The sequence below is a fragment of the Pan troglodytes genome, chromosome 20, assembly GCF_028858775.2.
Source record: "Pan troglodytes isolate AG18354 chromosome 20, NHGRI_mPanTro3-v2.0_pri, whole genome shotgun sequence".
NCBI classification, from domain to species: domain Eukaryota; kingdom Metazoa; phylum Chordata; class Mammalia; order Primates; family Hominidae; genus Pan; species Pan troglodytes.
The window spans coordinates 18,114,043-18,142,027 of record NC_072418.2 but is presented as its reverse complement, the minus strand read 5'-3'; the positions used below and the strand labels follow the sequence as shown (position 1 = coordinate 18,142,027).

The 27,985-nt window shown below is 58.6% G+C and overlaps 1 protein-coding gene across 10 annotated transcripts; it reads left to right on the top strand.

The window, feature by feature from the left end:
* The first annotated feature begins 11 nt into the window (after positions 1–11).
* WIZ (WIZ zinc finger) lies at positions 12–27,884 on the top strand. 10 transcript variants are annotated; one of them, XM_016935355.4, is made up of 13 exons: positions 12–170; positions 1,601–1,865; positions 7,234–7,306; positions 9,268–11,405; positions 12,854–13,177; positions 18,806–18,976; positions 19,899–20,402; positions 21,480–21,878; positions 22,453–23,004; positions 24,204–24,731; positions 24,940–25,359; positions 25,593–25,788; positions 26,736–27,884. In XM_016935355.4, exons 2-13 carry the CDS (start codon positions 1,661–1,663, stop codon positions 26,893–26,895), a joined length of 5,670 nt encoding a protein of 1,889 aa, XP_016790844.2. In that variant the 5' UTR covers positions 12–170; positions 1,601–1,660; the 3' UTR covers positions 26,896–27,884. The 10 variants fall into 10 exon arrangements, with proteins under 10 accessions (XP_016790844.2, XP_016790847.2, XP_016790849.2 ...); XM_016935356.4 differs by lacking the exon at positions 12–170 and adding an exon at positions 785–801; XM_016935358.4 differs by lacking the exon at positions 18,806–18,976 and having other exon boundaries at positions 30–170.
* Positions 27,885–27,985: the final 101 nt, after the last annotated feature.

The following is a 27,985-nucleotide window of genomic DNA, read 5'->3' as shown; positions in this document are numbered from 1 at the left end:
GCGGGGGGAGCGATTTAAAGGGACAATGTCCCCCGAGCGGTGGAGGCGGCGGCGGCTGCGGAGGCCGCGGCACCGGCACCGGGAGCGGCAGCGGCGGTAGCGGCAGCGACGGCCGCACCAAGGAGGGGAGCTCCGAGCCCCGGCACCTGGCCGGCGGCGCCGCCTCCCCGGTGAGGCCCGGCCCGGCCTGGGGAGCCCGCGGGTGGGGCGGAGCCGTAGCGGGGCGGGGGAGGCCCCAGGCCGGGCCGGGCCAGGCGGGACCCCCCGGGGCGGGGGCGGGGGCGGGGCCTTCAGGGGCGGGGCCTGGCCGGGGGCGGGGCCGTGCAGGTGGGGGGAGGGGCGGGGGTCTTGGGGCAGGTGTCCCCCCTACCTCGGCGCGTCCCGCGGGGTCTCCTGCCCCGGGGTGCACGGGCGGAGGGCGCATCCCCCGGACCCTGGACCCCCGAGGAGTGGGCCCGCGCGGCGCAGCCCCCACCTCTGCGACCCCTGGGGGGCGTCCGGGTAGGAGCCCCCTCCCCACGCTGCCAAAGTGCTCCGAAGTTGCGGTCCCGCCCGTTCCCCGCGGGCAGTGCCCACCCAGTGGACAACCGCAGGTGCTTCCTCCGGGCCTGGGTAGGGACCCCCACCAAGACTGCCAGCCCACGGAGGAGCCCCCTGGAAATCCCCAGGCCCCCGAGGGCAGCGCCTGCAACCAGGCCTGGCGCCCCGGCCCCGCCCCGGTTGCCTGGGCCCGGCCTCCCCACCATCTCCCTGGGGATGGCGCCTCATTCCTGCCCTTCACTTTCCGCCGTTACCTTGAAGGTATTTATAGGTAGAGAGGACAACCCCCGCTCCCCAGGGTCCTCATTTCTGGACCAGGAGCCCTATCGTTTTCTTTCGCCCGAGGACTAGAGCAATCTTGGTTAGGGGGTGGGGGGAATGGAGGAGCCCAAGCTGGGTATGCATGAGGGATAATGTTGGGGAGAAGCGAAAGGGTTAATGCTGGGGTCACTTGAGGCTGTGTGTGTGGAGGGGGGTGAAGGGGTTAATGCTGGAGAACCCTAAGGTCCTGTGTGGGGGAAAGGTTGGAGTGTGGGAAAAGTGCAGGGATCATTGGTATGGGACAACCCAATGGAGAAAAGTAAAGGGGTAATGATGGGAGACTCCTGACGGTGTATAGGATCAGAGTGTACAAGTGGCTGGGATTCTTGCCGAGGAAACGAAGGCATGGCAGTAGGATGTGCGTGTGCATGGATGTGAGGGCAGGACTGGGGAAAGTGCAGCTGTGTGTGAATGAAGGGAGGCGTCTGGAGAAATGGTAAGATTGATGGAAGAAGACCAGGTGGCTGAGTGTGCATGTGTCAATATGGGTAAACTGAGGCAGTGCAGGATCTGTATAAAGGGGAGGAGTTATTGATGGGGAGACGGAGGCATGCTGAGGGTAGGGGCCATTGGGATAGAAGGTGTGTGGAAAAGGTCTGAACACCATTAGCTCCCCTGGGCTGGGAGGTAAACTGAGGCAGTGAGCTGCAAAGTTGAGGACTGAGGTTTTGAGGGATGGGAAACTGAGGCAGATTCCCTTTCCTCCATCCCCTAAGTACTTCCTTCTCTCTATCCCCAGGCCCACAATGCCCCGCTGAGCCGGTCCAGCAGCTGAGTGGATCCAAGCAGAGAAAATCCGATGGAGGGATCTCTGGCAGGCAGCCTGGCTGCACCAGATCGTCCCCGAGGCCCAGAGAGACTGCCTGGCCCGGCGCCAAGGGAAAACATCGAGGGTGGGGCCGAAGCTGCTGAGGGGGAAGGTGGCATCTTCCGGTCCACCCGTTACCTGCCTGTTACCAAGGAGGGCCCCCGAGACATTCTGGATGGCAGAGGTGGCATCTCTGGTAAGAGAATGGGCCGTGTGGCCCCCAGGGAGCATCCAGCCCATTCCCCAAGGCTCAGAGAGAGTCAAGTCACCCAGCGCAGCAGCGGCTGAGCTGGGATGCTGATTCCGCTTGGGTCCAGAGCCTTTTCTTTGTACTCTGTTTAGTTTCTTATTTGACAGTTGTGAAAACAGGTGTCCTGGGAGCCAGTGACCACACCAAGGCTCCCCACTGGGTGGTGTGGAGCTGGGACTTGAACTCAGGTCAGCCTGGCTTCCTCCTCTGAGCATACTAATTGGGTCCAGAGGCCCATCTCAGCACCCCAGACTCCCTGCCCCCAGCCCACTTATTCCACAGGTATTCCCCACTCCCATCAGTCTATCCCAGCTCCCTCTGGCTGTCTGGGTGTATCCTGTTCCTGAACCATGGGCCAAAACAGCTTCTGTAGTGGCTAGGGAGAGGCTGGGTAGTCAGCGATGCTGGCCACCCCTCGGTTTACCCAGCAAAAAGGTATCTCACACTCTCCCCACCTCCAGACGTGTTATTCATTCATTAAATACTGAGCACCTTCGGTGTGCCAGGGTATGTGCTAGGCGCTGGGAAGACAGCTGTAAACCAAAGAGGCAAGAATTCCTGCCCTCAAGGGGCTGACACTCTAGTAGGGGAAATGGACAACAAGCAACTAAACAAATATCAGAAGGACAGGTAGTGACAGATGCTGTGAAGGCATTAAACAGAGTGCCAGGATCATGCCTGGGAGACCTGGGAGACCCTCCCTGATAGAGTGGCATTTGAATGGAGCATGGAGTGAATGGTGGGAAGGGCATTCTGGGTGGAGGGAACAGCCAGTGCAAAGGCCCTGAGGTGGGGAGGAGCCTGACGTGTCCAAGGACCTGGTAGGAGGCTGGTATGCCTGGAAAACAGTGGGCTGATGCATCACACCCCCCACCCCCATCTCCAAACACCTCATCAAGGGCTTCCTCCGTGCCAAGGCTTTTGCAAGATCATCTTCTGTCATTCTCCAAAGAACCCTGTGGAATAGCCTTCATTATTATTATCCCGTGTCAGAGATGGGGAAACTGAGACCCTGAGCGGTGACATAAGTTGCCCAAGGTCACCTAGCCAGGGAGTAACATGGCTTGACAGCCCTCACTCTTAACCACCCTGCTGCATCCTTACAGATCCTTGACCTGCTCTGGCCACCTTTACCACTCATGATGCTTGGATATTTATAAATACACAGCATCTTCTAGGGGCCACACCCTGGGGCACAGCGGTGACTGAGCACACACCATCCTCGCTCTCATAGACCCCACCATCTGAGGCTGGGGAGACAGACGTCATGATACCGTGTTATGACCTGGTGTTATGTCACCAGGTGTTATGACACAGCGGCTGGGGCTGTGATGAGGAAAGCACCTGGTGGGGAGCAACCAGGAGTTCCTGCAGGAAGTGAGAGGTAGGATGAGGGACAATGAGCCAGACCAAGGGGGAAGCAAGCATCTAGGCAGGGGGCTGTGTACATGCAAAGGCTTAGAGGTAGTTGGTGGCATCTGCAGGTGTCAGGCAGTGGGGTGGCAAGGTGAGACCCCTGAGGGCAGAGGGTACACCCAACTCCAGAGTATCAGCACTCAGGGAAACTTTAGCAATCCCCTCCTCTAAGCCATTAATAACTGAGTTAATAACTGAGGCTCAGAGAGAGGCAGGATCTTGTGCCAGGTCGCACAGCCAGCCAGGGCTGGGCGGGGACTGTGATTTTGCGGGAGCCTGAGGGTACAGGCTCTAGGGATCCCAGGGTCCTCTCTGGGTCTGGTTCCGAGGGATTGGACATCTCTTCTCTACCTCGCAGATGCCCCAGGTCTGGGGAGAGGGGAAAAGCAGGCAGGTAGGTGCATCCTCACTCCCACTGGGGAATCACCCAGGGTGTCATACGTGCATCTGTTTTATAGCTTGGGGAAGAGAGAAATGTGGCTGCTGAGGGGGGCCAGGCCCACCCTTGAAGGTTTCCCTCAGCAGCTGGGGGCAGGGATAGGAATGGCTTGACTTGGAGTGAGGTCATGGCCTGAATGTTGGAAGAATGCCTGGGTTTGGGACACCACGTCTCTCCCACTGCCCTCTCTGCCCGCTTGATCTCCCCCTCCGGGACACGGGCACCTGCCCTACTAGTCTTGTGATGCCTATAAATAGGAACAGGCTCTGGGGCTGCTATTCCACCCCAAAGCCTGGGCCTTCCTTTATCCCCACTCAGCCCTCAGACCCCCCAAGAGCACACTGGAGTGGCCACCTCCAAACTTCCCTGCCTGGGCAGGGGTGTGCCCGCTGCCTCCTCTGTCCCCCGTTACGGCTGTTTACCCAGAGCTCCCACACCCCCTCTGCAGCTCCTGCCTCTCTGGTTGGGCCTCCCAGGTTCAGAAAAGACTCAGGGGCTGAGGTGGTCTGTATGGATCGATGAAGAGTCTGGTACATGCCTGGCATTGTGTTGGGGACAGGGCACCCAGGGACAAATGACATATCATTTCTGCTGTCTTGAGGCCCCAGCCTGGGGAGAAAATCAGAGCATGGAGTGACCGGACCTGAGGCTCTGGGGTCTAGCCTCAAGCTTCCCCCTTGAGACATCGCTGAACCAGCCCTGATCCCCCAGGCCTCCCACCAGCCTTCTTCCCCTCCACCGCCACTTCTCTGGATGGAGCATTTACTACAATCTTGCTGGCACCCATTGCTGGCCCTGCGAGACTGGGTCGGTGGCTGTTCCCATTGCACCGAGGAAGAAACCAAGGCTCGGAGTGGGAGAGGCACGCCCTTCAGGGCACCCCTGGGGTATTGAACTCGGATCTGTCTGGCTCCAGAATCTAGGTTCTTGGCCACTCTACCAAGTTGAACCCCAGGCTTGGAGTTCAGGCTGCTTATGGACACCCCTTGCCATCAGCATTTGCAAACTCTCTCGGGGAACCCAGATGGCAGGAGCCAACAAGGGCCCCTTGGCATGGCCACTGCCTAAGGGCTGCGACCTAGCGCCTCATCTGACCCGTAGGGACTCCTGGATCCCCATCAACTGTGGAGGCCTCTGGGTGAAGCCCCCACCCCCAAGGTGTCTTGGACACAGGGCACTGCTTGGCCTGCTTCCTCCAAAGTCACTGCCACTAAAAATAGGAGCCTCGCTGGAATTTCTCAGACAAAGAGGCCACGCGGTCCCCTGGCTCTTGGAATTCTTAGACAACAGCAATCGCAGAATCATCAAATCTGGGACGCCCGGAATCTTGGGAGCTTGGGGTCCTAGAACCTCAAAAGCAGGATGCCCGGGACCCTCAGACCCACACCTCTAGGTCATGCTAGGGCAGGTTATATGTGAACCGGCTGCCCTCTCCTGAAAAAAGTCAAATCTATGACTCACATGTTCTCTAGAGACCCTGTTTCTTGGCTGGGCCAGGCCTTTCTTTCCCAACTCTGAACGCCCTCTCCAACACCCCCATCCTAAAACCAGCCCTTGCACCCAGGCACAGCTCTGCTGCCCATCAGTGTATCCTGGTGGTTCTCAAATGGGGGTGATTCACCTCCCCCTCCAGGGGACACTTTGGTAATGTTTGGTGACAATTTTGGTTGTCATGACCGAGGGCTGGGGAGGTGCTGGCATCTGGAGTGTGGAGGCCAAGGATGCTGCTCACCATTCTGCAATGCACAGGATGGACCCCACCCCAGAAAATGATCTGGCCCCAAATGCCAATGGTGCTGATGTTGAGACACCTTGCGCTGTAGATGATGCAAATTTCCATACCCCCACCACCCCTTCCAGAGGTCACACAACAGTCACAACCCTTTTCTTGGGTTCAGAAGAAGGACCCTCAGCCAGTGACCACACCTTTCTGGTCAACACCCTCTCCCCACCCTACCTCCATTTTTATCCCTTGACTCTCAACAGTCAGCTCTCAATTTCTCGGGCCAATTGGATGATGAGGGATTGGAAAAAGAATTCGCCCCAGCCCTATCCCTTTTTCTGGACCATCCTCAAATTGAGGCTAATCCAACAATTGCATCTGTCGGGCTCTGGACGGGGCACAAGTTCCCCCAGTGTGTTAACCTTGGCCCGGGCAATTGGCCTGCTCCCCGATTGGCAAGCTTACCCGCGTCAGGCAAGTGTGGCGGGCAGAGATGCAGGCCAGGATTCCTGTGGTCGCTCCAGGCATTGGCTCCACAGGCGGATAATAGAGAGTTGGCTCCATCTGTGTTGGTGGGGAGGGGGTCCCAGGACGGGATTGGATTTCAGGACATAGGCCTGGGAGAGGGTGCAGAAGGCAGGGATGGGCTCTCTGCAGCTCAGGTTAGAACAGGTGCCTCATTCATCATCTGGCAAGGATTTGCTGAGCACTTGCTCCATGCCAGGTGCTGGAATGCTACAGTGAACGAAGCCGACAAAGTACCTGGTCTACTGTGACTACATGCTAGTAGGGGACCCAGCAAGCAGTCATCCCAAGAAAGAGCCAGGTGATTTCAGAAAGTTCTAAGAAAGAAATGAAACAGGTGCTGAGAGAGAAAATCATAGGGGCTCATTTGAGTTAGGCGGTCAGAGATGAGTGCCCTGGGCAGAAGGCATAGCAGGTGCAAAGGCCCTGAGGCCCAAAAGAGTTAGGTGGGCTTGGGGCTTCCTGAGGAGGCCCATACAGTCAGAATGGAGGCATTGAAGGGCCAGGAGAGAGAGGGGAGGTTGGAGAGACCAGCAGAGGTCTGACCTCATAGGGCCTTGTAGGTGGCGGCTAAGAGTTTGGTTTTTAGGCCGGGCACAGTGGCTCACACCTGTAATCTTAGCACTTTGGGAGGCCAAGGTGGGTGGATCGCTTGAGGTCAAGAGTTTGAGACCAGCCTGGCCAACATGGCGAAACGCCGTCACTACTAAAAATAGAAGAATTACCCAGGCATGGTGGCACATGCCTGTAATTCCAGCTACTCGGGAGGCTAAGGCAGGAGAATCGCTTGAACCCAGGAGGCAGAGGTTTCAGTGAGCCGAGATTGCGCCATTGCACTTCAGCCTGGGCAATAGAGCAAGACTCCATCTCAAAAAATAGAAATCTGGTTTTTATTATAGGTAAAATGAGAAGCCAGGTGAGTTTTTACCAGGGTGAGGCTTGTAAAAAACCACCCTGGCTGCTGGGTTGGGGGAAAGAGAGGAGGGTTGGAAGGCAGCAAGGCCCTGGGGTCCCCCAGGAGAGCCAAGGGGACTCTTCCAAAGAAACCCCTTTCAGGGCTCAGGACCACAGAGGCCACGGGCCTCTCAGGGAGAGGAACTGGGAGCCAGCAGGGCCTTTCTGAGGCACCTGGCAGGGCTCCTGGAGCTGGGGTGTGGAGGGCCCCGGCCAGGGGGACCCCAGCCCCTCAGGGTCTCCCCTCTCTGTTGCAGACGGGCAGCCCCATCCCGGCCTCAGCGAAGCCCTCCCCCGTGTCACCTCCGCCACCCATCGGATCAGCAGCTGGTGAGTGCCATGCTGGCCCTGACCTCAGGGAGGGCAGGGGGGCAAGCAGGACATGCCCAGGCCTCAGATAAGCCCCTGGGGAATGAGAAGGGGACAGGAGGGAATCAGGAGGCCAGGCAGGAGGAGGAGTCAGCTCCCGGCAGGCAAGCCCCTGGGCGTGTGCTGGGGTTGGGGGAGGTCTGGGATGAACACAGAGGGTCAACTCTCATTATCCCTGCCAGGAGCAGGGCCAGAGGGGCAGGAGCCTGGATGTTGGACCCTTCAAGTCCTCTCTCTGCCAGGTGACCCTTAGAATGATACTAGGCCTCTCTGGGCCTCAGTTTTCTCATCTGCAAAATGGAGTCCATAAGATGCATCTCATGAATTCGCCTTGAGGATCCAAGGGGCATTGGGTGAGAGCAGGAATCAAGAGCAATGCTGATGGTCCCTACTCTTTATTAAATGGCTTGGCAGGTGCTAATAAATCATAGTCATCTTTTTTTTTTTTTTTTTGAGAAAGTCTCACTCTATCGCCCAGGCTGGAGTGCAGTGGCGTGATCTTGGCTCACTGCAACCTCCACCTCCTGGGTTCAAGCGATTCTCCTGCCTCAGCTTCCCCAGTAGCTGGGATTATAGGCACCTGCCACCATGCCCAGATAGTTTTTGTATTTTTAGTAGAGATGGGGTTTCACCATATTGGTCAGGCTGGTCGAGAACTCCTGATCTCAGGTGATCCACCCACCTCAGCCTCCCAAAGAGGTGGGATTACAGGCATGAGCCACCATGCCTGGCCAGGTCATAGTAAGTTTATCAGGATTACTAATAGCTCTCAGAATGAACAAGAATATTATTAATTAATTAATAATAGCTGCTATGAGCTATGCTCTGAACATGTGTTTATCCCCACTGAATCCTTGCCACAGCCCCAGGAGGATGGTCCTTTTAGTATCGCATGTCAGTGATGGAGCTTAGAAAGGTGACCTTATGGTCTCCACCCAACATCTGAATGGAACATTTCCACATCTGTTCAATAAGCATGATTGGCATCCCCTGATGGAGGCAGGATCTTGAAAAGGAAGGGAGAACCGATCTCAAATGGTCATAATAAGAACCCACACTGGGCCAGGCATGAGGTGAAACAAAGCATTTCTCAAGCACTGAGTTGTGTCATCTTCACCCTACAGCCTGCGGGGTCATTGAAAGGTTGTGGTTGTGAGCATTTAAAGAAGCACCTGCCTTGTGTTGCAAGCACCTTTTGTTGATGATGGCTATGAGAAAGCTCCACAGATGTTGTATAAGAACAAAGGGGTTCCCAGTTCTTGGGAATTACCCCCAATTTCAGGATTGGAAAACTGAGGCCCAGAGTGGTTACCTTGCCTCCCCCAACCCCACTCCCACCCCTCTGCCCAAGAAGGTCAGGATCACTGGGGCCAAAGGCTTAGCAGGGACCTTCAACCTCTCCTGACTCTGCCTTTCTGGAGGGGGAGATGCAGGGAAAAGGAACATTCCTTTGAACTGTTCTGCCACAAAGTTAATCGCCAAATCTGGGGGAGAGGTGAAACTAAATTAGCAAAATCACCCCAGTTTGGGGAGAACCAAGACAGAAGCAGCCTGGAGCAGAGATGAGAGGCTTGGGTCCTCCCTGGGGAGAGATGAGAGTTGACTGTTGCCACCAGACTTCTTAGAGGTGGCCACATCCCCGTGTGGCCCAGGGGTGGTCTCCGTACATTCCCTCACAATGCAGCGGGGCTAGGCTTTGTGGACAGGTGCATCCTAGGAGTTGAACCTGGCTTTTGACCCGATAGGTCCGGAAGGATCCACGTGGACTCCCCCTACCTCCCACCCTCACCCCCACACCCCTGTCACCCTCGGGCTGGATCTCTGGGGCCTGCTTCAAACGGCCTGAGAGGACCCCCATCACCACCCTAGGAAGGAAAACTGCGGCCCATGGCTAACCTGTCCCCATTGGCACTTCCTTGCAGCTGCTGGGATGGAGGCAGCCTGGACTTCCGGCCGGGCTCCCCACCACCCCATCTCCTGGGCCATTTCCCAGGTACCCCTGATGGCCGGGGGCCCTGGGAGCACCCCCTTGTCCAGGAGGCTGGGGAGGGCATCCTATCTGAGCGGAGATTCGAGGACTCAGTCATTGTGAGAACCATGAAACCCCACGCTGAGCTAGAGGGCTCTAGAAGGTTCTTACACCACCGGGGGGACCCAAGGCTTTTGGAGAAACATGCCCAGGGCCGCCCCAGGTTCGACTGGCTCCAAGATGAGGACGAGCAGGGATCCCCCCAGGACGCAGGGCTGCACTTGGACCTGCCTGCCCAGCCGCCACCCCTCGCCCCCTTCAGGAGGGTGTTTGTGCCAGTGGAAGACACCCCGAAGACGCTGGACATGGCGGTGGTGGGTGGCAGAGAAGATCTGGAGGACCTGGAGGGGCTGGCCCAGCCGTCCGAGTGGGGCCTACCCACGTCAGCCTCGGAGGTAGCCACACAGACCTGGACAGTGAACTCGGAGGCTTCTGTGGAGCGGCTGCAGCCGCTACTGCCCCCGATCCGGACCGGGCCCTACCTGTGTGAGCTGCTGGAGGAGGTGGCCGAAGGGGTGGCCAGCCCAGATGAGGACGAGGACGAGGAGCCGGCCGTGTTCCCATGCATCGAGTGCAGCATCTACTTCAAGCAGAAGGAGCACCTCCTGGAGCACATGAGCCAGCACCGCCGAGCCCCGGGCCAGGAGCCCCCTGCGGACCTGGCCCCGCTGGCCTGCGGGGAGTGCGGCTGGGCCTTTGCTGACCCCACTGCCCTGGAGCAGCACCGGCAGCTGCACCAGGCCTCCCGGGAGAAGATCATTGAGGAGATCCAAAAGCTGAAGCAAGTTCCAGGAGACGAGGGCCGGGAGGCACGGCTGCAGTGCCCTAAGTGTGTCTTTGGCACCAATTCCTCCAGGGCCTATGTGCAGCATGCCAAGCTGCACATGCGTGAGCCCCCAGGCCAGACCACCAAAGAGCCTTTTGGAGGCAGCAGCGGGGCTGGCAGCCCCAGCCCTGAGGCCAGCGCCCTCCTCTATCAGCCCTACGGAGCTGCCATTGGCCTCAGCGCCTGTGTCTTCTGTGGTTTTCCCGCGCCCAGCGAGAGCCTGCTCAGGGAGCACGTGAGGCTGGTGCATGCCCATCCCCACTGGGAGGAGGATGGCGAGGCTTATGAGGAAGACCCTGCCAGCCAGCCGGGCACTAGCCAGGATGCTCACGCCTGCTTCCCTGACACTGCTGTGGACTACTTTGGCAAAGCCGAGCCGTCCTTGGCCCCCATGTGGCGGGAGAACCCTGCTGGATACGACCCCAGCCTGGCCTTTGGCCCAGGATGCCAGCAGCTGAGCATCAGAGATTTCCCGCTGTCAAAGCCACTCCTGCATGGCACGGGCCAGAGGCCTCTCGGAAGGCTGGCCTTTCCCTCCACGCTAGCATCCACCCCCTACTCCTTACAGCTCGGGAGAAACAAAAGCACCGTCCACCCACAAGGGCTGGGGGAACGGAGGCGCCCTTGGAGCGAAGAGGAGGAGGAGGAGGAGGAAGAGGAGGATGTAGTGCTGACCTCCGAGATGGATTTTTCCCCTGAAAATGGGGTCTTTTCACCCCTAGCCACCCCCAGCCTCATCCCGCAGCCGGCCCTGGAGCTGAAGCAGGCATTCCGAGAGGCCCTGCAGGCAGTAGAGGCCACCCAGGGGCAGCAGCAGCAGCTCCGAGGGATGGTACCCATTGTGCTCGTGGCGAAGCTGGGGCCGCAGGTCATGGCGGCAGCCAGGGTGCCCCCAAGGTTGCAGCCCGAGGAGCTGGGGCTGGCAGGCGCCCACCCCCTGGACTTCCTGCTCCTGGACGCGCCGCTGGGCGGCCCGCTGGGGCTGGACACACTCCTGGATGGGGACCCGGCCATGGCACTGAAGCACGAGGAGCGGAAATGCCCCTACTGCCCCGATCGCTTCCACAACGGCATCGGCTTGGCCAACCACGTCCGGGGCCACCTGAACCGCGTGGGCGTCAGCTACAATGTGCGCCATTTCATCTCCGCTGAGGAGGTGAAGGCCATTGAGCGCAGGTTCTCCTTCCAGAAGAAGAAGAAAAAAGGTAGGGCAGCTTCACTTTTAAAGGCCCAGGAGACACATGGCTGGGCAACCCACCGTTGATCTAAATTCTCTCCCTTAGCGCCAAGCAGGGGGACATTGGGGCCTCTGCTCCTGAGAGACTTGAGAGCCACAGTAAAGGCCACCTGGTCGGTGGATATGTGGAGACGCCCCAGTCCCCTGGCCATTCCAGCCACTGGAGGAAGGAGTGTGGGTAGAAGAGTCAGCCTCAGGCAGAGAATTTCATTCATTCCTCCATTCAACAAATATTTACTGAGAAAGGTTCCCCTCTGTTCTGGGGACCTGGGGACACAGCAGTGGACAGAATAGCAGTTCTTGGACTCTTGGAGTTCATGGCCCAGTCCAGGAGTGGTGGGACCCCCTCCACCCCACACTGGCCAGCTTCAGAACCCCCTGGGGCTGCCTGTAAGGTTTGTCAGTTCCCACAGTACAAGGCTCTGATTCCAGAAGTCTGTTTCCAACAGGAGCACCCTGGGTGGTTCTGACATTGGCAGACACGAAGCCCACTTGGGGAGGTGCCAGTATGGTGTTTGAGTGTGTGTGTGTGTGTGTGTGTGTGTGTGTATCTACGCACTAGGGGTTGGGGGCAAGGGGTGACAACCAGGAAACCAGGCAGTGACGACACCGAGTGAGCAGGGCTGAGATGCGGGGAAAGCTGGGAGAACCAGGAGGCTGGGGAAGCTGAGCCAAAGTCCCTAACTCCAGTTGCAGGGCTCAGAGAAGGCTCCCAGCAGAGGGCATTACATCCATTTGTCCATTTCTTCATCCAACAAATATTTAATTTACAGCACTTGGGTGATCATGAGTAAAAATAGTCACGAGAAGGCTATTAATCAAATACTCTCATAGATGATGGCAGGTCCACAACTGGAGAAGCATTTCTTTTTCTTTCTTTCTCTTTTTAAGAGACAGGGTCTTGCTCTGTTGCCCAGGCTGGAGTGCCATGGGGCAATTATAGCTCACTGCAGCCTCAAACTCCTAAGCTCGAGCAATCCTCCCACCTTAGCCTCCCAAGTAGCTGGGACTACAGGCACGCACCACTATGCCCAGCTAATTTTTTTATAGAGATGGGGTCTCACTATGTTGCCCAGACTGGTGTCAAACTCCTGGGCTCAAGAGATCTTCCCGCTTGGCCTCCCAAAGAGCTGGGATTACAGGCGTGAGCCACCACACCTGGCCCTGGAGAAGGGTTTTTGCAGAAGAGGTCCCTCCTTGATGTTGCCAGATGTGGGAAGGGGGTATCTGGGAGGGTCAGGCTTCCTGGAATGGGGTGGGAGGATGCACGAGCTGAGAGCTGAGGAGCAGGCAGGAGCAAAAGGGACAGCCACGGGGAAGAAAGGCAGTCCAGGGTGAAGCCCTGAATATGGGGAGGGGTTGGGGCTGGGGAGTAGCCCCCTCTCCACCTCAGGCAGTCCTGTCCTCTCTCCACAGTGGCCAACTTTGACCCAGGCACCTTCAGCCTGATGCGCTGTGACTTCTGCGGGGCTGGCTTCGACACACGGGCCGGCCTCTCCAGCCACGCCCGGGCCCACCTACGTGACTTCGGTATCACCAACTGGGAGCTCACTGTCTCACCCATCAACATCCTGCAGGAGCTACTGGCCACCTCTGCGGCTGAGCAGCCCCCCAGCCCCCTGGGCCGAGAGCCTGGAGGTCCGCCTGGCAGCTTCCTGACCTCCCGTCGGCCCCGCTTACCTCTCACGGTGCCCTTTCCACCCACCTGGGCTGAGGACCCTGGGCCAGCCTATGGAGATGGTAAGGGGAGGGGACGGGCTGTGCTGGAGCCCCATCCTTCCCAGGGGCCCAGAGCATTGGAGGGGCGGGGCTGGAGGGGCAGCCGCTCAGCTTTCCTGGAAGCATTTTGAGTCACTTTACAAAGTATGTTGATGACTTTCCTTACAACCACCCTGCTATTTAGGTGTCCTTTCTGTTTCACTCAGGATCTGGGCCAGGTCTCTTTCTGGATCCAGTTTTTCACTATCTTTCCTGCCAGTGACTTTGACAAATGCTTACTGAGCTTTTACTGGGAGCCAGACATCCTTCTAAGCACTTTACAAACATGAACTCATTTACATCCTCACAACAATCCTATAAGGCAGGTGTTATTATTTCTTCCACTTTACAGATGAGGAAACTGAGGCACAGAGAGTTTAATTAACCTGCCCGAGGTCACACAGCTGGAAAGGGTGAAACAGGGATTTAAAACCCAGGTAGCTGGGCCCCAGATTCTTTGCTGTTAATGACATCTTCTATCTTGAGAAGCATTGTTGTATAGAACTTTCTGAGATGATGGCTGGAAATATTCTCTAGATATCTGCACGTCTTACAGGGACACCATTGGTCATGTATGGCTGTTAAGAAGTTGAAATGAAGCTAGTGCCAGGCTAGTGGGGATCCTATTGGATAGTGCAGATCTAGAGTCTAGATTTTCTTTTTTTTCGAGATGGCGTCTCGCTCTTTTGCCCCGGCTGGAGCTCAGTGGCACAATCTTGGCTCACTGCAACCTCCGCCTCCGGGGTTCAAGTGATTCTCCTGCCTCAGCCTCCTGAGTAGCTGGGATTACAGGCGCCCATCACCACGCCCAGCTAACTTTTGTATTTTTAGTAGAGATGGGTTTTCACCATGTTGGCCAGGCTGGTCTCAAACTCCTGCCTTCCAGTGATCCGCCTGCCTCAGGCCCCCAAAGAGCTGGGATTACAGGCGTGAGCTACTGTGCCCAGCCTAGAGGCTAGATTTTTTTTGAGATGAAGTCTCACTCTGCCACCCAGGCTGGAATGCAGTGGTGCGATCTCAGTCACTGCAACCTCCAACTCCCAGGTTCCAGCGATTCTCCTGCTGAGTAGCTGGGATTACAGGCGTGCACCACCACGCCTGGCTAATTTTTGTATTTTTAGTAGAGACGGTTTCACCACGTTGGCCAGGCTGGTTTCAAACTCCTGACCTCAAGTGATCTGCCCGCTTCGGCCTCCCAAAGTGCTGGGATTACAGGCGTAAGCCACTGCACCCGGCCTAGAGTCTAGATTTTCAACCAATGTTTGCTTTATCCGGCAGACCTGATATGCTCCTCCATTATCAAATGCTTGCTATGTACTAAGGTTTTTTAATTTTAATTTTTTATTTTTTTGAGACGGGGTCTTGCTGTGTTGCCCAAGCTGGTCTGGAACTCCTGGGCTCAAGCAATCCTCCTGCCTCAGCCTCCCAAAGTGCAGGGATTTAGAGGCCTGAGCCATCACGCCTGGCCCCTGTACTAAGATTTTAACATGTGTTAAATCTCATTTATGCCTCAGTGTAAGTCTGTACAACTAAGATTGCTGTGTTTCTGTTTTTTTTTGTTTGTTGGTTGGTTTGTTTGAGGCAGAGTCTCACTCTGTCGCCCAGGCTGGAGTGCAGTGGTGCCATCTCGGCTCACTGCAGCCTCTGCTGCCCAGGTTCAAGCGATTCTCCTGCCTCAGACTCCTGAGTAGCTGGGATTACAGGGCGTGCCACCACACCTGGCTAATTTTTAGTAGTGACGAGGTTTCACTATGTTAGCCAGGATGGTGTCTATCTCCTGACCTCGTGATCCACCTGCCTCGTCCTCCCAAAGTGCTGGGATTACAGGCGTGAGCCACCGCACCGGCCATGTCCCTGTTTTAAGGATAAGGAAACCATAGGTCATCTTCTTTGCCACAGCCACACAGCTGTAGAGCTAGACTTCTGAGCAGCTTGTTTGGTGGTGTCTCTAGTGGAGGATGGCTTGGAAATCCATAAGTCCTATTTGGTGAAGGAGCCCAGGACTGGGCACTGCAAAGGGAGTGGACAAGTGAAGGGCCCAGTCTTGCACAGCCTGACTTTGCACGAGCCTTTACAAGGCAGAGAACTTGGCTACAAAAAGTAGTTGGGCTCTGAGGAATGGAGAGTGTCTGAACAGGGGGAATCGCCCCTGGGACTGCTGGAGGCTGGGGCTTCCTTTGATACTATTCCTTCTTTTTTTTTTTTTTTTGAGATGAGTCTCGCTCTGTCTTGAGATGGAGTATCGCTCTGTCGCCCAGGCTGGAGTGCAGTGGCACGATCTCGGCTCACTACAAGCTCCACCTCCTGGGTTCACACCATTCTTCTGCCTCAGCCTCCCGAGTAGCTGGGACTACAGGCGCCTGCTACCACGCCCAGCTAATTTTTGTATTTTGTTTAGTAGAGACAGGGTTTCACCGTGTTAGCCAGCACGGTCTCGATCTCCTGACCTTGTGATCCGCCCGCCTCGGCCTCCCAAAGTGCTGGGATTACAGGTGTGAGCCACCACGCCTGGCCCTTTTGTTTTTTTTTTTTTTTTTAAAGATGGAGTCCTGCTCTGTCGCCCAAGCTGGAGTGCAGTGGCACGATCTTGGCTCACTGCAACCTCCGCCTCCCGGGTTAAAGCAATTCTCCTGCCTCAGCCTCCCAAGTAGCTGGGATTACAGGCGCCCACCACCATGCCCAGCTAATTTTTTTTGTATTTTTAGTAGAGATGGGGTTTCACCATGTTGTCCAGGCTGGTCTCAAACTCCTGACCTCAAGTGATCCACCCCTCTTGGCCTCCCAAAGTGCTGGGATTACAGGCGTTAGCCACCGCACCTGGCCCCTTCGGTACTATTCCTACTTGCAGCTGCTGGGGTCCTACCTAGATCTGTACTCTGGGCTCAGTCAGACCTACTCACAAGCCCACTTGAAGGGCATTCATGAGCCTGCAAAGGGGAGGGTGGGGCTATCAAAGCCCCCTCTCCTTGGAGGTTCAGAGAGGACAGGGGCTGGTTGAGGTGACACCTCAGGAAGGGGCAGAGTGGGGACTTGACCTCAGGCTTCTTGCTTCTGCTAAAGGCTGCTCCCCAGGCACTCAGCTCACCCACGTCTGGCTTGTAGTGTCTCAGGGGTGGCTGCGAGACAGAGCTGGCTCTGAGGATGGCTAGGGGTGCAGGAGGCACTGGGGTATAAGGAATCAGCCTACGGATGAGAGGAGCCAGGTTTGGCACTGCCCTGGCCTTGTCCTTGGGAGGGAGAGCTATGACCAGTCTTTCAGTGAATAACTGCGAGGCAGAGGGTTGGCGGTTAAGGAGTGATTGGGAAGATCTTGGAAGCCTTGCCTTAAGTAAGGATATGCAACATTAGGGCTAGGTCTGGGCACTGGCGCTGCAAGGCTGTCGTTAGAAGCCTGCCCCCTCTCCCTAAGTGGGCAGGAGGGGGCGGGTGCCAGGTTGGGGGCGGGGCAATGTTCCGATTCTAGCCCCACCCAACTGTCAAGGAACAGCTGGGGACAATCGGAGAGAGAAGCAGGCGGTGATTGAAATGTGTTGCCGGCCTTGTGGGGTTCCCTAGGTCTGCGGAACGGCACCGTCGGGGGACGGTTGGATAACAGGATGATACTGGAGGGATTCTTGTGGTTGGAGATCAGGTGTTTTCCAGGATCACCGACTCGGAGATGGAGACTTTCCGGAAAGGGAATGGGGCAGGGTCCTAGGGCAGGTCCTAGCTCCGCCCGTCGGGGCTCTTAAGAGTTTGGACGTTGTTTAAGGGGGTCTGAGTGAGGCCGGAAGATTCCCATCCTAGGGATAGAGATGTCCGGGGACTGGGCTGGGGCGGCGGTTAGAGGCCGCTGGGCGCCCAGCGTGGGTGCATCCGCTAGCCAGGGCGCGCGACAAGCTTCCAGCAGCTGCAGCCGCCCGCCCTCAGGGCCCAGACGAACGGTTTCGCTCGTGGCACTCGGCGCTCGGCGCTCGGCACTCGGCAGGCCACCCTGGGCGCGCCCTGAGGGGCGGGGCGGAGCGGGTTTGGCGGCGGCGGCAGCGGCGCTCGGCACTCGGCGCTCAGCTGCTCCCGCCTGGGGCGGCCGCCCCGCGTGCGCCGGAGCCAAGATGGCCGCCTCCACCGCCCAGTGCCGAGTGACAAAAGCGGAGAGCAAGGCGGCGGCGGGGCCGCGCGCGGGGGGCGCCCGGGAGCGCGCGCCCGCGGGGGCGCCCCCGCCCAGCCCCCCGAGCCCGGGCCCCGCGGCACCCCCCGCGCCGCCGCCCCCACCCCCGCCGCCGCCGCCACCACCGCCACCGCCACCGCCACCGCCGCCGCGGGACGGGCCCAAGGCCGAGCCGGAGCCGGGGCCCGGGCCCGCGTCCGCTCCCGCGCCCGGTAAGAGCCCGCGCTTGGGAGGGTGCGGGGAGGGGAAGGTCGGAATCCCGCCTGCCGGTGCCGCCGCCCCCGACGCCTTCCGTCCAGTCTGCGGGACCCCCCCCTCCCCCAGGCCCTTTAGTTGTGTGGGCCCAGGGCCTTCTGTCGCCGCTCGCAGGGTCCCAGGCCTCAGAAACACTCCTCCGCCGCTCCTCGAGACCTTTGCCCCGTCTGACAGATGTCCCTTGCCCCCTTTGGAGCCCCGGGAGCGTCCCTTGCCACGGTTCCGGTCCGTCCGGTGCGGAAACTCACTTCAGCCCTGCCCCATCTGACAGACGCGCCCACCCGACCCGGAGACTTTGACAAAGTCCTCGGTGCCCCAGTCCTCAGCGCCTACTCTTTGCTTCTGCGAGACTCAAACTGAGCATAGAACCTACATGGCCCCCTGCCCCGTTACATCCCACTGAACGCCTCCAAGGCCCCATCTGGCACAGTTCCTTCATCCTTTGCTCTGAACTCTAAATTTGGAGTTCAACTGGCCTCCCAGGCCCCTTTGAACAACTAGACGTGAAAATTCACCCTTGGTTCCCTCTGCCACACACTCCTCACCCAGGGATGCTGCGGGCCTGATAGATGTCTCAGAAACTTAACACAAAGTTCTGTGATTCCAACTCTTTCTGTCCGCAGTCAGATCGCTGTAGGTGCAGACACCTTACCCCACTTAGGGCCCAGCTTGTGATGAGTAGGCCACCCCTGGTCCCCCATTGTCTCTGCAGCCCCAGCTGTCTTGTCTGGTGGAGATTCCTCACAAGTGCTGTGAAGCCACCTCCCTGTCCCTGGCTCCCTGGCTCCCTGCCTCTGTGTGGCCTCTCCAGCCTCCTGACCCTGGTGTTGTGTTGAATTCCCTTTCTGAGTGCCTCCCACCCTCACCCTCGAGACAGGCAGACGTTCCCCCTCACAAGTTCTGCCCAGAGAGATCTTTTCTTTGAGATCCTCTGGGATGGGAGTTTGGGCTCAGATTTGCATTAGACCCCAGACCTGTCCATGCTGTAGTGTGTGGAAGCAGCTGCTGGCGTCTGCTGTCAGTGGCAGCCTCAGTGTCCCTGCACTGGACTGGTGCTGGGGGTTATGGTGGAACCTCAGCTTTCCTGGGGTGAGTCGCTTCGCAGAGTGAGAGCAGACATCAAGGATAAGGAAGAAGGCCATCTTCTTAGTTCTGGGTATAGACAGCCTGAAATTTGTCTGGGCTGAGCCTGTCTCCCCAACCCACAGGCCTGGGTTCTGAGGAAAACGCAATGGTGGCCATGGACTTGGGCTCTCCCTCGCTCCCTAAGAAGAGCCTGCCTGTCCCTGGGGCCCTGGAGCAGGTGGCCAGTCGGCTGAGCAGCAAAGTGGCTGCAGAGGTTCCTCATGGCAGCAAACAGGAGCTGCAGGACCTCAAGGGTGAGTGGCCCAGGTGGCATGGCAGGGGATGCTGGCCAGGCTGGTTACACTCACAGGAGCACTCTCGTGCCTTGGGGTTAATGTGGGGCCCAAGGTTGCCCGCAGTTTTCCCTCTGGCACCTTGAGGCACCAAGGTTGGCACTCAGCTGTCTTCTCTCTTGAACTTCTACTGTCCTGAACATGCGTGGCCCTGAGCTGCACCCTCACGGGGCGAGGGACAGCATCCAGAAGCAGTGGGTGTGGTGGTCCAGAGCTCATACTCAGACCCAGCTCATTTGCTGAATCTGGCCTTTGCTAGCTGTGCAGTCTCTCGCATGACACCATTTCTTCGTCTGTTGATCCTAAGGTTGTTATTGACTAGTGACGGGCCCTGGGGTGGACTTCAGGGAGGTGAGAGGAGCAAAATGAATTTGGCCCTTGCTCTTGAGGGCCATTCAAGTTGGGGAACGGGGAGACAGAGAAGCAGATAGGCAAGGATAAAGGCTCTGTGGAAGAGGGTGCAGGAGACTGCAAGGACCAGTGTTTCGGGCAGGAGTTGAGCCACAGAGGGTGGTTAGAACTTAGTTCAGTGAAGCATGTGGCTGTCAGGTCAGCGTTTGTGTGAACCTGTTGCCAGGGCACCCCGTAGGCCTGAAAGGTTGTGAAAGGTGTCCCACTGGCTGGATGACAGAAGGGCTGTATCTCCTGCTGTGTGCCCTTGGGCACAACTTTTCCCTCTCTGAGTCTCAGTTTCTAACCCTTATTGGCAAAGCAGCCAAGCTATTCTCTGCGTTGTTAGGGTCATTGTGAGGTTTGGGGGGTCTGACGGAGGCAAAACACTTCCATGGAGCCTGGGTGAGTGGGACTCTCGGGGGAGGAGAAGCGGGAGAGCTGGGCCGCGGGCCTCACAGCCTGCTCTCCCGGCCTCTGTGTTGCCCTTCAGCCCAGAGCCTGACCACCTGCGAGGTCTGCGGTGCCTGCTTTGAGACCCGAAAGGGCCTGTCCAGCCACGCGCGCTCCCACCTGCGGCAGCTGGGAGTGGCAGAGTCGGAGAGCAGCGGCGCACCCATCGACCTCCTCTACGAGCTTGTGAAGCAGAAGGGTCTGCCTGACGCCCACCTTGGGCTGCCCCCAGGCCTGGCTAAGAAGTCCAGCTCACTGAAGGAGGTGGTCGCCGGGGCCCCCCGGCCCGGCTTGCTCACCCTGGCCAAGCCCTTGGATGCCCCTGCTGTCAACAAAGCCATCAAGTCACCTCCCGGCTTCTCGGCCAAGGGCCTGGGCCACCCACCCAGCTCTCCACTCCTCAAAAAGACACCACTGGCCCTGGCGGGCTCCCCTACCCCTAAGAATCCTGAGGACAAGAGCCCCCAGCTGTCCCTGAGCCCCCGGCCGGCCTCCCCAAAGGCACAGTGGCCTCAGTCTGAGGATGAGGGGCCCTTGAACCTCAGTGAGTGTGGGTCCCAAGAGCCGAGGGAGGTTCTGGCGCTGGGAGGGACGGGACCTCAGGTTGGGCTGTAGCCCAGGGACAGGGCCCAGGGTGGGTGGGGGCGGTGGGGACTACAGCTCCCATGTCCTGGGCCAGCCAGGCCAGAGTATTGGTCAAGCCTCTGCATCTCCTTTTGGGCCGCCTTGGATGTGGATCGTGCCTCCCACTTTACTTTGCTGATCTTCCCCTGAAAGCCTCACTGCGGCTGATGAGCCTGCCAGGGTCATGCTCGCCACTGAGGGGCAGCTCTTGGCTTTCTCTGGGCCTGTGGGTAGGGGCAGTGAAGGTAACCAGGGTTCCTGTGGCCTAGCTTTCTCAGTGGTAGTTGGAAGCATCTTGGATAGACAGGGGATCACCTGATGGGAGGTGCCCACGATTGGTCCTGTCATCAAGTCTTCCTGGCTGTCCACCATGCAGAGGCAGCTCTCTGCGCCTGCCGGTGAAGCCCCACCTCCTGGGCTGCCTGTGGGCACGGCAGGCAGGGTTTGGGAAGAAACCCTCCAGGTGCAGTGAGCAGGTTTAACAAGGACGTCCCTTACAACATCAGGCTTTCCCATATCTTTGTGGACATTAGAGTCTGGGGGTGACCCCAGGGTCTCACCCCCTGCCCAATGGAGCCCCCCATTTGGCACCTCATGTTCCCTTGAAGTTGCTTCCACTGAGTCTGCCATGCTTCCAGGGGCAGGGCCTTGAGCAGGTGTGCCCTTGGCTGCGTGAGCCCAGCAGCCACCATCGCCCCCAAATAGCTCCCATAGCAGGGATCCTAGGGGAGAGGGTCTGGGAGTATCTGATTACCTAGAATTTGGTCACTGCCTGTCTACCCAAAGTCCTTAAGCTCTCTACACTCCCCTCGATGCCAAAGGGCTAGGCAGGAAACAGGATGTCTTGCTTCCTAAACTTCAAAAGAAATCTGCGGCCTGAGTCTTGGACCCCCCAACTGCCTGAGCAGCCAAAAATCACACCAGACCCTCCTACCTCAGGCCCCCAAGGCCGGCCAAGGTGGCGGCCGTGAACCCCCCCTGTGTTTTGTCTCCGCAGCTTTAGATAGTGACGGGGGCAGAGAGCTGGACTGCCAGCTGTGCGGTGCCTGGTTTGAGACCCGCAAGGGCCTGTCCAGCCACGCCCGTGCCCACCTGCGCCACCTGGGCGTCAGCGATCCGGACGCCAAGGGATCCCCCATAGACGTGCTCCACGGGCTCATCAGGAGGGACGGCGTCCAGATCCGCCTCCCACCCAGGCGCGGCGCCCTGGCCCACCCGGGGCGGCCGCCTCCCACCTCCGCGGCCCTCTCCTTGCTTCCCCCCCCACCGCCGGCCAAGAAGGCCAAGCTGAAGGCCGCGGGTATGGCCAGCCCCTGGGGGAAGCAGGACCTCTCGGCCGCCGCAGCCGCCGGCATTTTCTGGGCCTCTGATGTGGAGCCGTCTCCTCTCAACCTCTGTAGGTTCTCGCTTCAGCTGCCCCCTCCTCACTGCGGGCCCTGGAGCCCCTCCCGGGGGGGGTCACAGCCCCCTCCCTGCTGGGGCAGGGAGTAGACAGGGGCCCTTGGCAGTGGGCCGGTTCTGCCCAGAGATCTTGTTGGCAGTGGGCTGCTAGGCCCTCTCTCTTGGCCTTTGACCTCCATGACCCTTCCTGAGAATGAAGGCCAAGGTGGGGAGATCCTGCCTTTTAGTGTGCAGAGCACCCACATCTGCCCCTGTCTGGATGGCACATAGCACCTAGGCTGCCTCCCTGCCTCACCCTGTCCTTGTTGGGACCCACAGAGCAATGGAATCTTGGTTCCATCCTCCTCCGCCAGGACTGAGGCCCCATGTGCTCTCTGGAGCCTCCCCTCACTCCTGCCGGGTATCTGGCCCCCAGCCCCGCTCCTCCACTCCCTTACCTGCACCTGCCCTCACCACCCTAACCTGTGGGCGTGCTGCTGCCGCCCACGCCCAGCCGACCAGGACACTCCTGCAGGTGACCATGCTGGCAGTTCCACGATGCTAACTGCCCCTTTCTCCTCCTGCTGCAGCCTCAGGCCCAGAGCCAGCACGAGACATCCGCTGCGAGTTCTGTGGTGAGTTCTTCGAGAACCGCAAGGGCCTCTCGAGCCACGCGCGCTCCCATCTGCGGCAAATGGGCGTGACCGAGTGGTACGTCAATGGCTCGCCCATCGACACGCTGCGGGAGATCCTGAAGAGACGGACCCAGTCTCGGCCTGGTGGACCTCCCAACCCACCAGGGCCAAGCCCAAAAGCCCTGGCCAAGATGATGGGCGGCGCAGGTCCTGGCAGCTCACTGGAAGCCCGCAGCCCCTCGGACCTTCACATCTCACCCTTGGCCAAGAAGTTGCCACCACCACCGGGCAGCCCCCTGGGCCACTCACCAACTGCCTCTCCTCCTCCTACGGCCCGAAAGATGTTCCCAGGCCTGGCTGCACCCTCCTTGCCCAAGAAGCTGAAGCCTGAACAAATACGGGTGGAGATCAAGCGGGAGATGCTGCCGGGGGCCCTTCATGGGGAACTGCACCCATCTGAGGGTCCCTGGGGGGCACCACGGGAAGACATGACACCCCTGAACCTGTGTAAGTGTGACCCTGCAGTAGGGCAGGGAGAACAGTTGGAGGGGTCTCCTCCCTGCCTCCCCTTGGGGGTATCCAGAGTGCCTAGGGTTGAATTGGAAGGGAGGACACGCAGGTAGAGAGGACACAGGGTTAGCTGTGTATTCCTGCTACGCAGACCCCTGCAACTGAGCTGCTGCTCAATTGTCCTTTATTCATTTGAGAAGCAGGATTGTGTCATTCAGTGACAGCAGAAAGATTCCATCTCTTGTGCCATTTCAATCGATTGGTAGTGGCTGCCAGCCAGACTCCTAGGGAGAAAGACTGCGGGGATCCATTAGTGATGTCTGCTACAGCAGGAGCGTAGGAACTGGCAGTGAACGTCTGAACTGTGTCTTTCTGACATTTTTGGTAATGAAGTGCTTGACATTGGGAGTCAAGTGTGAGTTAAGATCTCTGTTCCTCCACAGTCTAGCTTTATGTGACCTTGGGCAAGTTTCCTCATTTGGAAGATGGAGATCAGCATAGTCCCAACTCTTCTGGTTTTCTTGAGGATTAAGTGGGATAAAGCACTTAGCACAGCACCTGGTTACAGAAAACTCTGTATGCCATCATTGTAATGTCACTTGCTTGCTTGCCTGTCACACCAGCACTGTGTTCATTCTGCTCAGGTTGATTGGATGCCCACTGTGTGCTGAGCAGGTGAGGGCAGCCCAGGCTGTGCCTTAGCGCTCACGTGCGTTGTGTACCAGCTCTGTGCCCCATGCTCAGAGCTGTTCCCATTTTAGACCGTCCCAAAGTAACACTGGGAGGTAGGGGTTTTCATCTCCATTTTGCAGCGGAGGAAGCAGGCTCAGAGAGGGAAAGTGACTTGCCCAGGATCATACAGGGAGATATCTTGAAGCCAGCTAGAATTTGAAGTGACAGAACAAGCAGAAGAGCCAGATGTTAAAAGGGCCTCTGGAAGCCCAGATGAGGGAGCAGGTTGTTGCGGTCTGGTGGGTGGTGTGGACAGGGGTAGCTAGGCAGCTGGCACTGATACGGGGGCTTTGAGCTTGGAGGCTTCCTGCCCGCAGCCGCCGCCTCCTTCTCCTCCTCCTCCTCCTCCTCCTCTCTCCTCCCTCCTCCCTCCCCCCCCCCTCCTCCTCCTCCTCCTCCTCCTCCTCCTCCTCCTCCTCCTCCTCCTCCTCCTCCTCCTTCCCCCTACCCTGGATCCCCTGCAGCGTCCCGGGCAGAGCCGGTGCGCGACATCCGCTGTGAGTTCTGCGGCGAGTTCTTCGAGAACCGCAAGGGCCTGTCGAGTCACGCGCGCTCACACCTGCGGCAGATGGGTGTGACCGAGTGGTCCGTCAATGGTTCGCCCATCGACACACTGCGAGAGATCCTCAAGAAGAAGTCCAAGCCGTGCCTCATCAAGAAGGAGCCACCGGCTGGAGACCTGGCCCCTGCCCTGGCTGAGGACGGGCCTCCCACCGTGGCCCCTGGGCCTGTGCAGTCCCCACTGCCGCTGTCGCCCCTGGCTGGCCGGCCAGGCAAACCAGGTGCAGGGCCGGCCCAGGTTCCTCGTGAGCTCAGCCTGACGCCCATCACTGGGGCCAAGCCCTCAGCCACTGGCTACCTGGGCTCAGTGGCAGCCAAGCGGCCCCTGCAGGAGGACCGCCTCCTCCCAGCAGAGGTCAAGGCCAAGACCTACATCCAGACTGAACTGCCCTTCAAGGCAAAGACCCTTCATGAGAAGACCTCCCACTCCTGTAAGCAGCGGGCGGCAGGGTCCTGGGAGGGCGAACGCCAGGCCCTGCCAGGCCAGGCAATGCCACAAGCGTGCACACTGACCCCAAGTGGGGCCCCCATGGCTGGGTCTATGTGGGAGGCGGGATTGGCACCTGGCCTGGTCAGGGCCATCTGGGTGCACCTGCCCCCTTCGGGCTGTGACTCAGCAGCACCCCCTCCGCCCCGCAGCCACCGAGGCCTGCTGCGAGCTGTGTGGCCTTTACTTTGAAAACCGCAAGGCCCTGGCCAGCCACGCACGGGCACACCTGCGGCAGTTCGGCGTGACCGAGTGGTGCGTCAATGGCTCGCCCATCGAGACACTGAGCGAGTGGATCAAACACCGGCCCCAGAAGGTGGGCGCCTACCGCAGCTACATCCAGGGTGGCCGCCCCTTCACCAAGAAGTTCCGCAGTGCCGGCCATGGCCGTGACAGTGACAAGCGGCCGTCCCTGGGGCTGGCACCCGGGGGCCTGGCCGTGGTCGGCCGCAGTGCTGGAGGGGAGCCAGGGCCCGAGGCTGGCCGGGCAGCCGACGGTGGTGAGCGGCCTCTGGCAGCCAGCCCGCCAGGCACCGTGAAGGCTGAGGAGCACCAGCGGCAGAACATCAACAGTGAGTGCTGGTGGAGGAGGGTCGGGAGCGCAGCGGGCACCTGTCAGGCCCACCCAGCCACTCCCCAGGCGCTCTGCCATGGCCCTTAAGTCCTTTCTCCAGTTGCTTACCCATTTACCCATCCATCCCCCATCCCACCCATCCAGGTAGCATCAGTCCTCAGCTCTTGTGTATTCCAAGTCTCTGCAGCATCCACCCCTCCCACTCATCTCCACTCCCCCTCTCCACCTTAGAATTTGAACGCCGACAAGCCCGCCCTCCAGATGCCTCCGCAGCCCGGGGAGGCGAGGACACCAATGACCTACAGCAGAAGCTGGAGGAGGTGCGGCAACCCCCACCCCGAGTCCGGCCAGTCCCCTCCCTGGTGCCCCGGCCCCCCCAGACATCACTTGTCAAGTTCGTGGGCAACATCTACACCCTCAAATGCAGGTAGGCTGCCCCTGGGGGAGGGAGGGAGACCACCTGAGTGGACCTTGGTCACCCGGAGCCTTGGAACAGGATAGGGTTTGGTGGAAGCTGGGAGGTGTCGCCTCAGTGGCTGCCCTTGGGTGTGGTGGGGCTCAGGCTAAAGGCTGACACCCTGAGCTTTGTAGCCTGCGAGACCTGGGTTCAAATCCCAACTCTGCTACTTACCAGCTTAGTGACCTCAGGGAAGGACTTACCTGCTCCTTACCTCAATTTCCTCACTCATAAAAGCGAGTTGATAACAAACCTACCTTACAGATTTGTTACGAGGAGTAAGTGAATTTAATATTTATAAAGCACTCAGAACTGCCTGGCACATGGTAAGTAAGCACTCAACTAGTGTCTGGCTCAAGAAAAAAGTAGATCTTAGTTAATTCTTACCAAAGTCCACAAGTACATTGAAGAGCAGCGAACTGGGACTCTGAGACGTGAGGTGACTTGCCTGAGGCCATACAGGCCAAGTCAGAAGTCAGAGTCAAAGCCACATCTTGAGCCATGGAGCTTGGGCTCCAGGCCTCTGTGCTGTGAGGCCTTTTTAGGTGCCAGGAAGACAGGAGGAGGAGGGGGGCTTGGCGCGTTGGGTAGGATTTGCTTCTCTGTGCCCTCTACTGTCTCAGATTCTATGTATCTGCCAGATGGCAGGGGTACCTGGAAGCCAGTAGCCCTTACCTGGCACCAGTGACTTCTGAGCATAGAGGCAGGGGTCTCTGTGAGACCCTGCCATGACCCCATGGTGAATGGAGGTGGCTGTCCACAGGAAACACCTGACTTCTGGGTCCCTCTTCCCCCGCCTCCTGGGCTGGCTCTGTCCACACTGAGTAGCAGCAGGTGTGCCCAGGGATGTTGGCAAGGCTATGCTTCCGCCTCTCCTCACAGCACTGGCCACTCCCTCTCTCTGTTCCCCCATGCAGGTTCTGTGAGGTGGAATTCCAGGGCCCCCTCTCCATCCAGGAAGAGTGGGTGCGGCACTTACAGCGGCACATCCTGGAGATGAACTTCTCCAAAGCGGACCCCCCACCTGAGGAGTCCCAGGCCCCGCAGGCACAGACAGCGGCGGCAGAGGCTCCCTAACACAAAAGCATTCCAGATCCCCTCTCGTGCCACCTCTGTCTCCTCTTCTTCCTCCTCTGTGTCCTCGTCCCTCTTCCTCTTTCTTTCCGTTTCCAAAGGAGCAAGCCAAAACCTCAAACCGGCGCCCCTTGGGGGCCGGGCACACTACAGCCAGGGCGCCGGGAGCCAGCTAGCCGCCCTTCCCCCAGCCCGAGGACTCTGGGGCCACAGGGTGTCTTCCTTCAGCCCATGCCCACCTGGTCCAGCAGGGGCAGCAGCCAGGTCTCTGGTGGCAGCCGATCTGGTCACAGGGGAGGACAGCACTCCCCCGTCTAGCAGCCAGGCAGGGCGATGTCTGCCATCCGTGGCCATTTGCAAAGACCCCAAAGACCCCTGTTCTGGTTCCCTCTCTCCCCCATGAATATCCTGTCACACACATGTACATGCGAACACACACAACACGCACCTCGTGAGACCCGGGACCTGCCCCGGACCCCCAGTTCCTGGGTTGAACGACCACATCATGCCACGGTGCTTGCTCAGGGGAAGCCACGCTCCCTCTGTGGGGCCTGCTGGGGCCTGGGAGCCCCCCACTGAGCCCACAATGCCACGGAAATCCTTGTTGGCTGCCCCCAAGAGGGGCCTTCCCAGCTGGGAAGAGCTCAGAGCTGACAGCTGCCTCCTGCCATGTCAAGGCCCCCCAAAGAGCCTCAGGGGCTCTGGGGCCCTGGAGGGTGGGGTTGGGGGGTGGGACTCTCCTCCCCCACTCCTGCTCCCTCTCCCTTTTCACTGTTGCTTTCTATGTATAGCTCCCTAGACCTTTCACTTTTTTAAAAACGCGTTTTGTGTAGAGAATAAGGAACGTGGATCTTTTTATTTTGCAATCCTGGGCCAGCTAGAAGCCAGGAGCTGAATGACCTTTTAACTTTTTTCAGTGGCCACATTTTGGTTATCAATGTACCTAGAAGTATGTAAATTAGATTAAATTTCTCTTCTGGAAACGCCCTGGGGCAGGCGGCCAGCGTGTGTTTTTCTGTCAAGTGGACAGGCTGGCATTGGCTGGCAGCCGGGGCTGGGATCGGGGCCTCCTCTGTCCAGAGTGCCATGGAGG

Coding starts and splice junctions, on each gene's coding strand:
- WIZ (XM_016935355.4), top strand. CDS start 1,661: ATGGAGGGATCTCTGGCAGGCAGCCTGGCTGCACCAGATCGTCCCCGA. Junction 1,866..7,233: donor TGGCAGAGGTGGCATCTCTG/GTAAGAGAATGG, acceptor TCTCTGTTGCAG/ACGGGCAGCCCCATCCCGGC. Junction 13,178..18,805: donor TGGGCCAGCCTATGGAGATG/GTAAGGGGAGGG, acceptor CCCAACCCACAG/GCCTGGGTTCTGAGGAAAAC.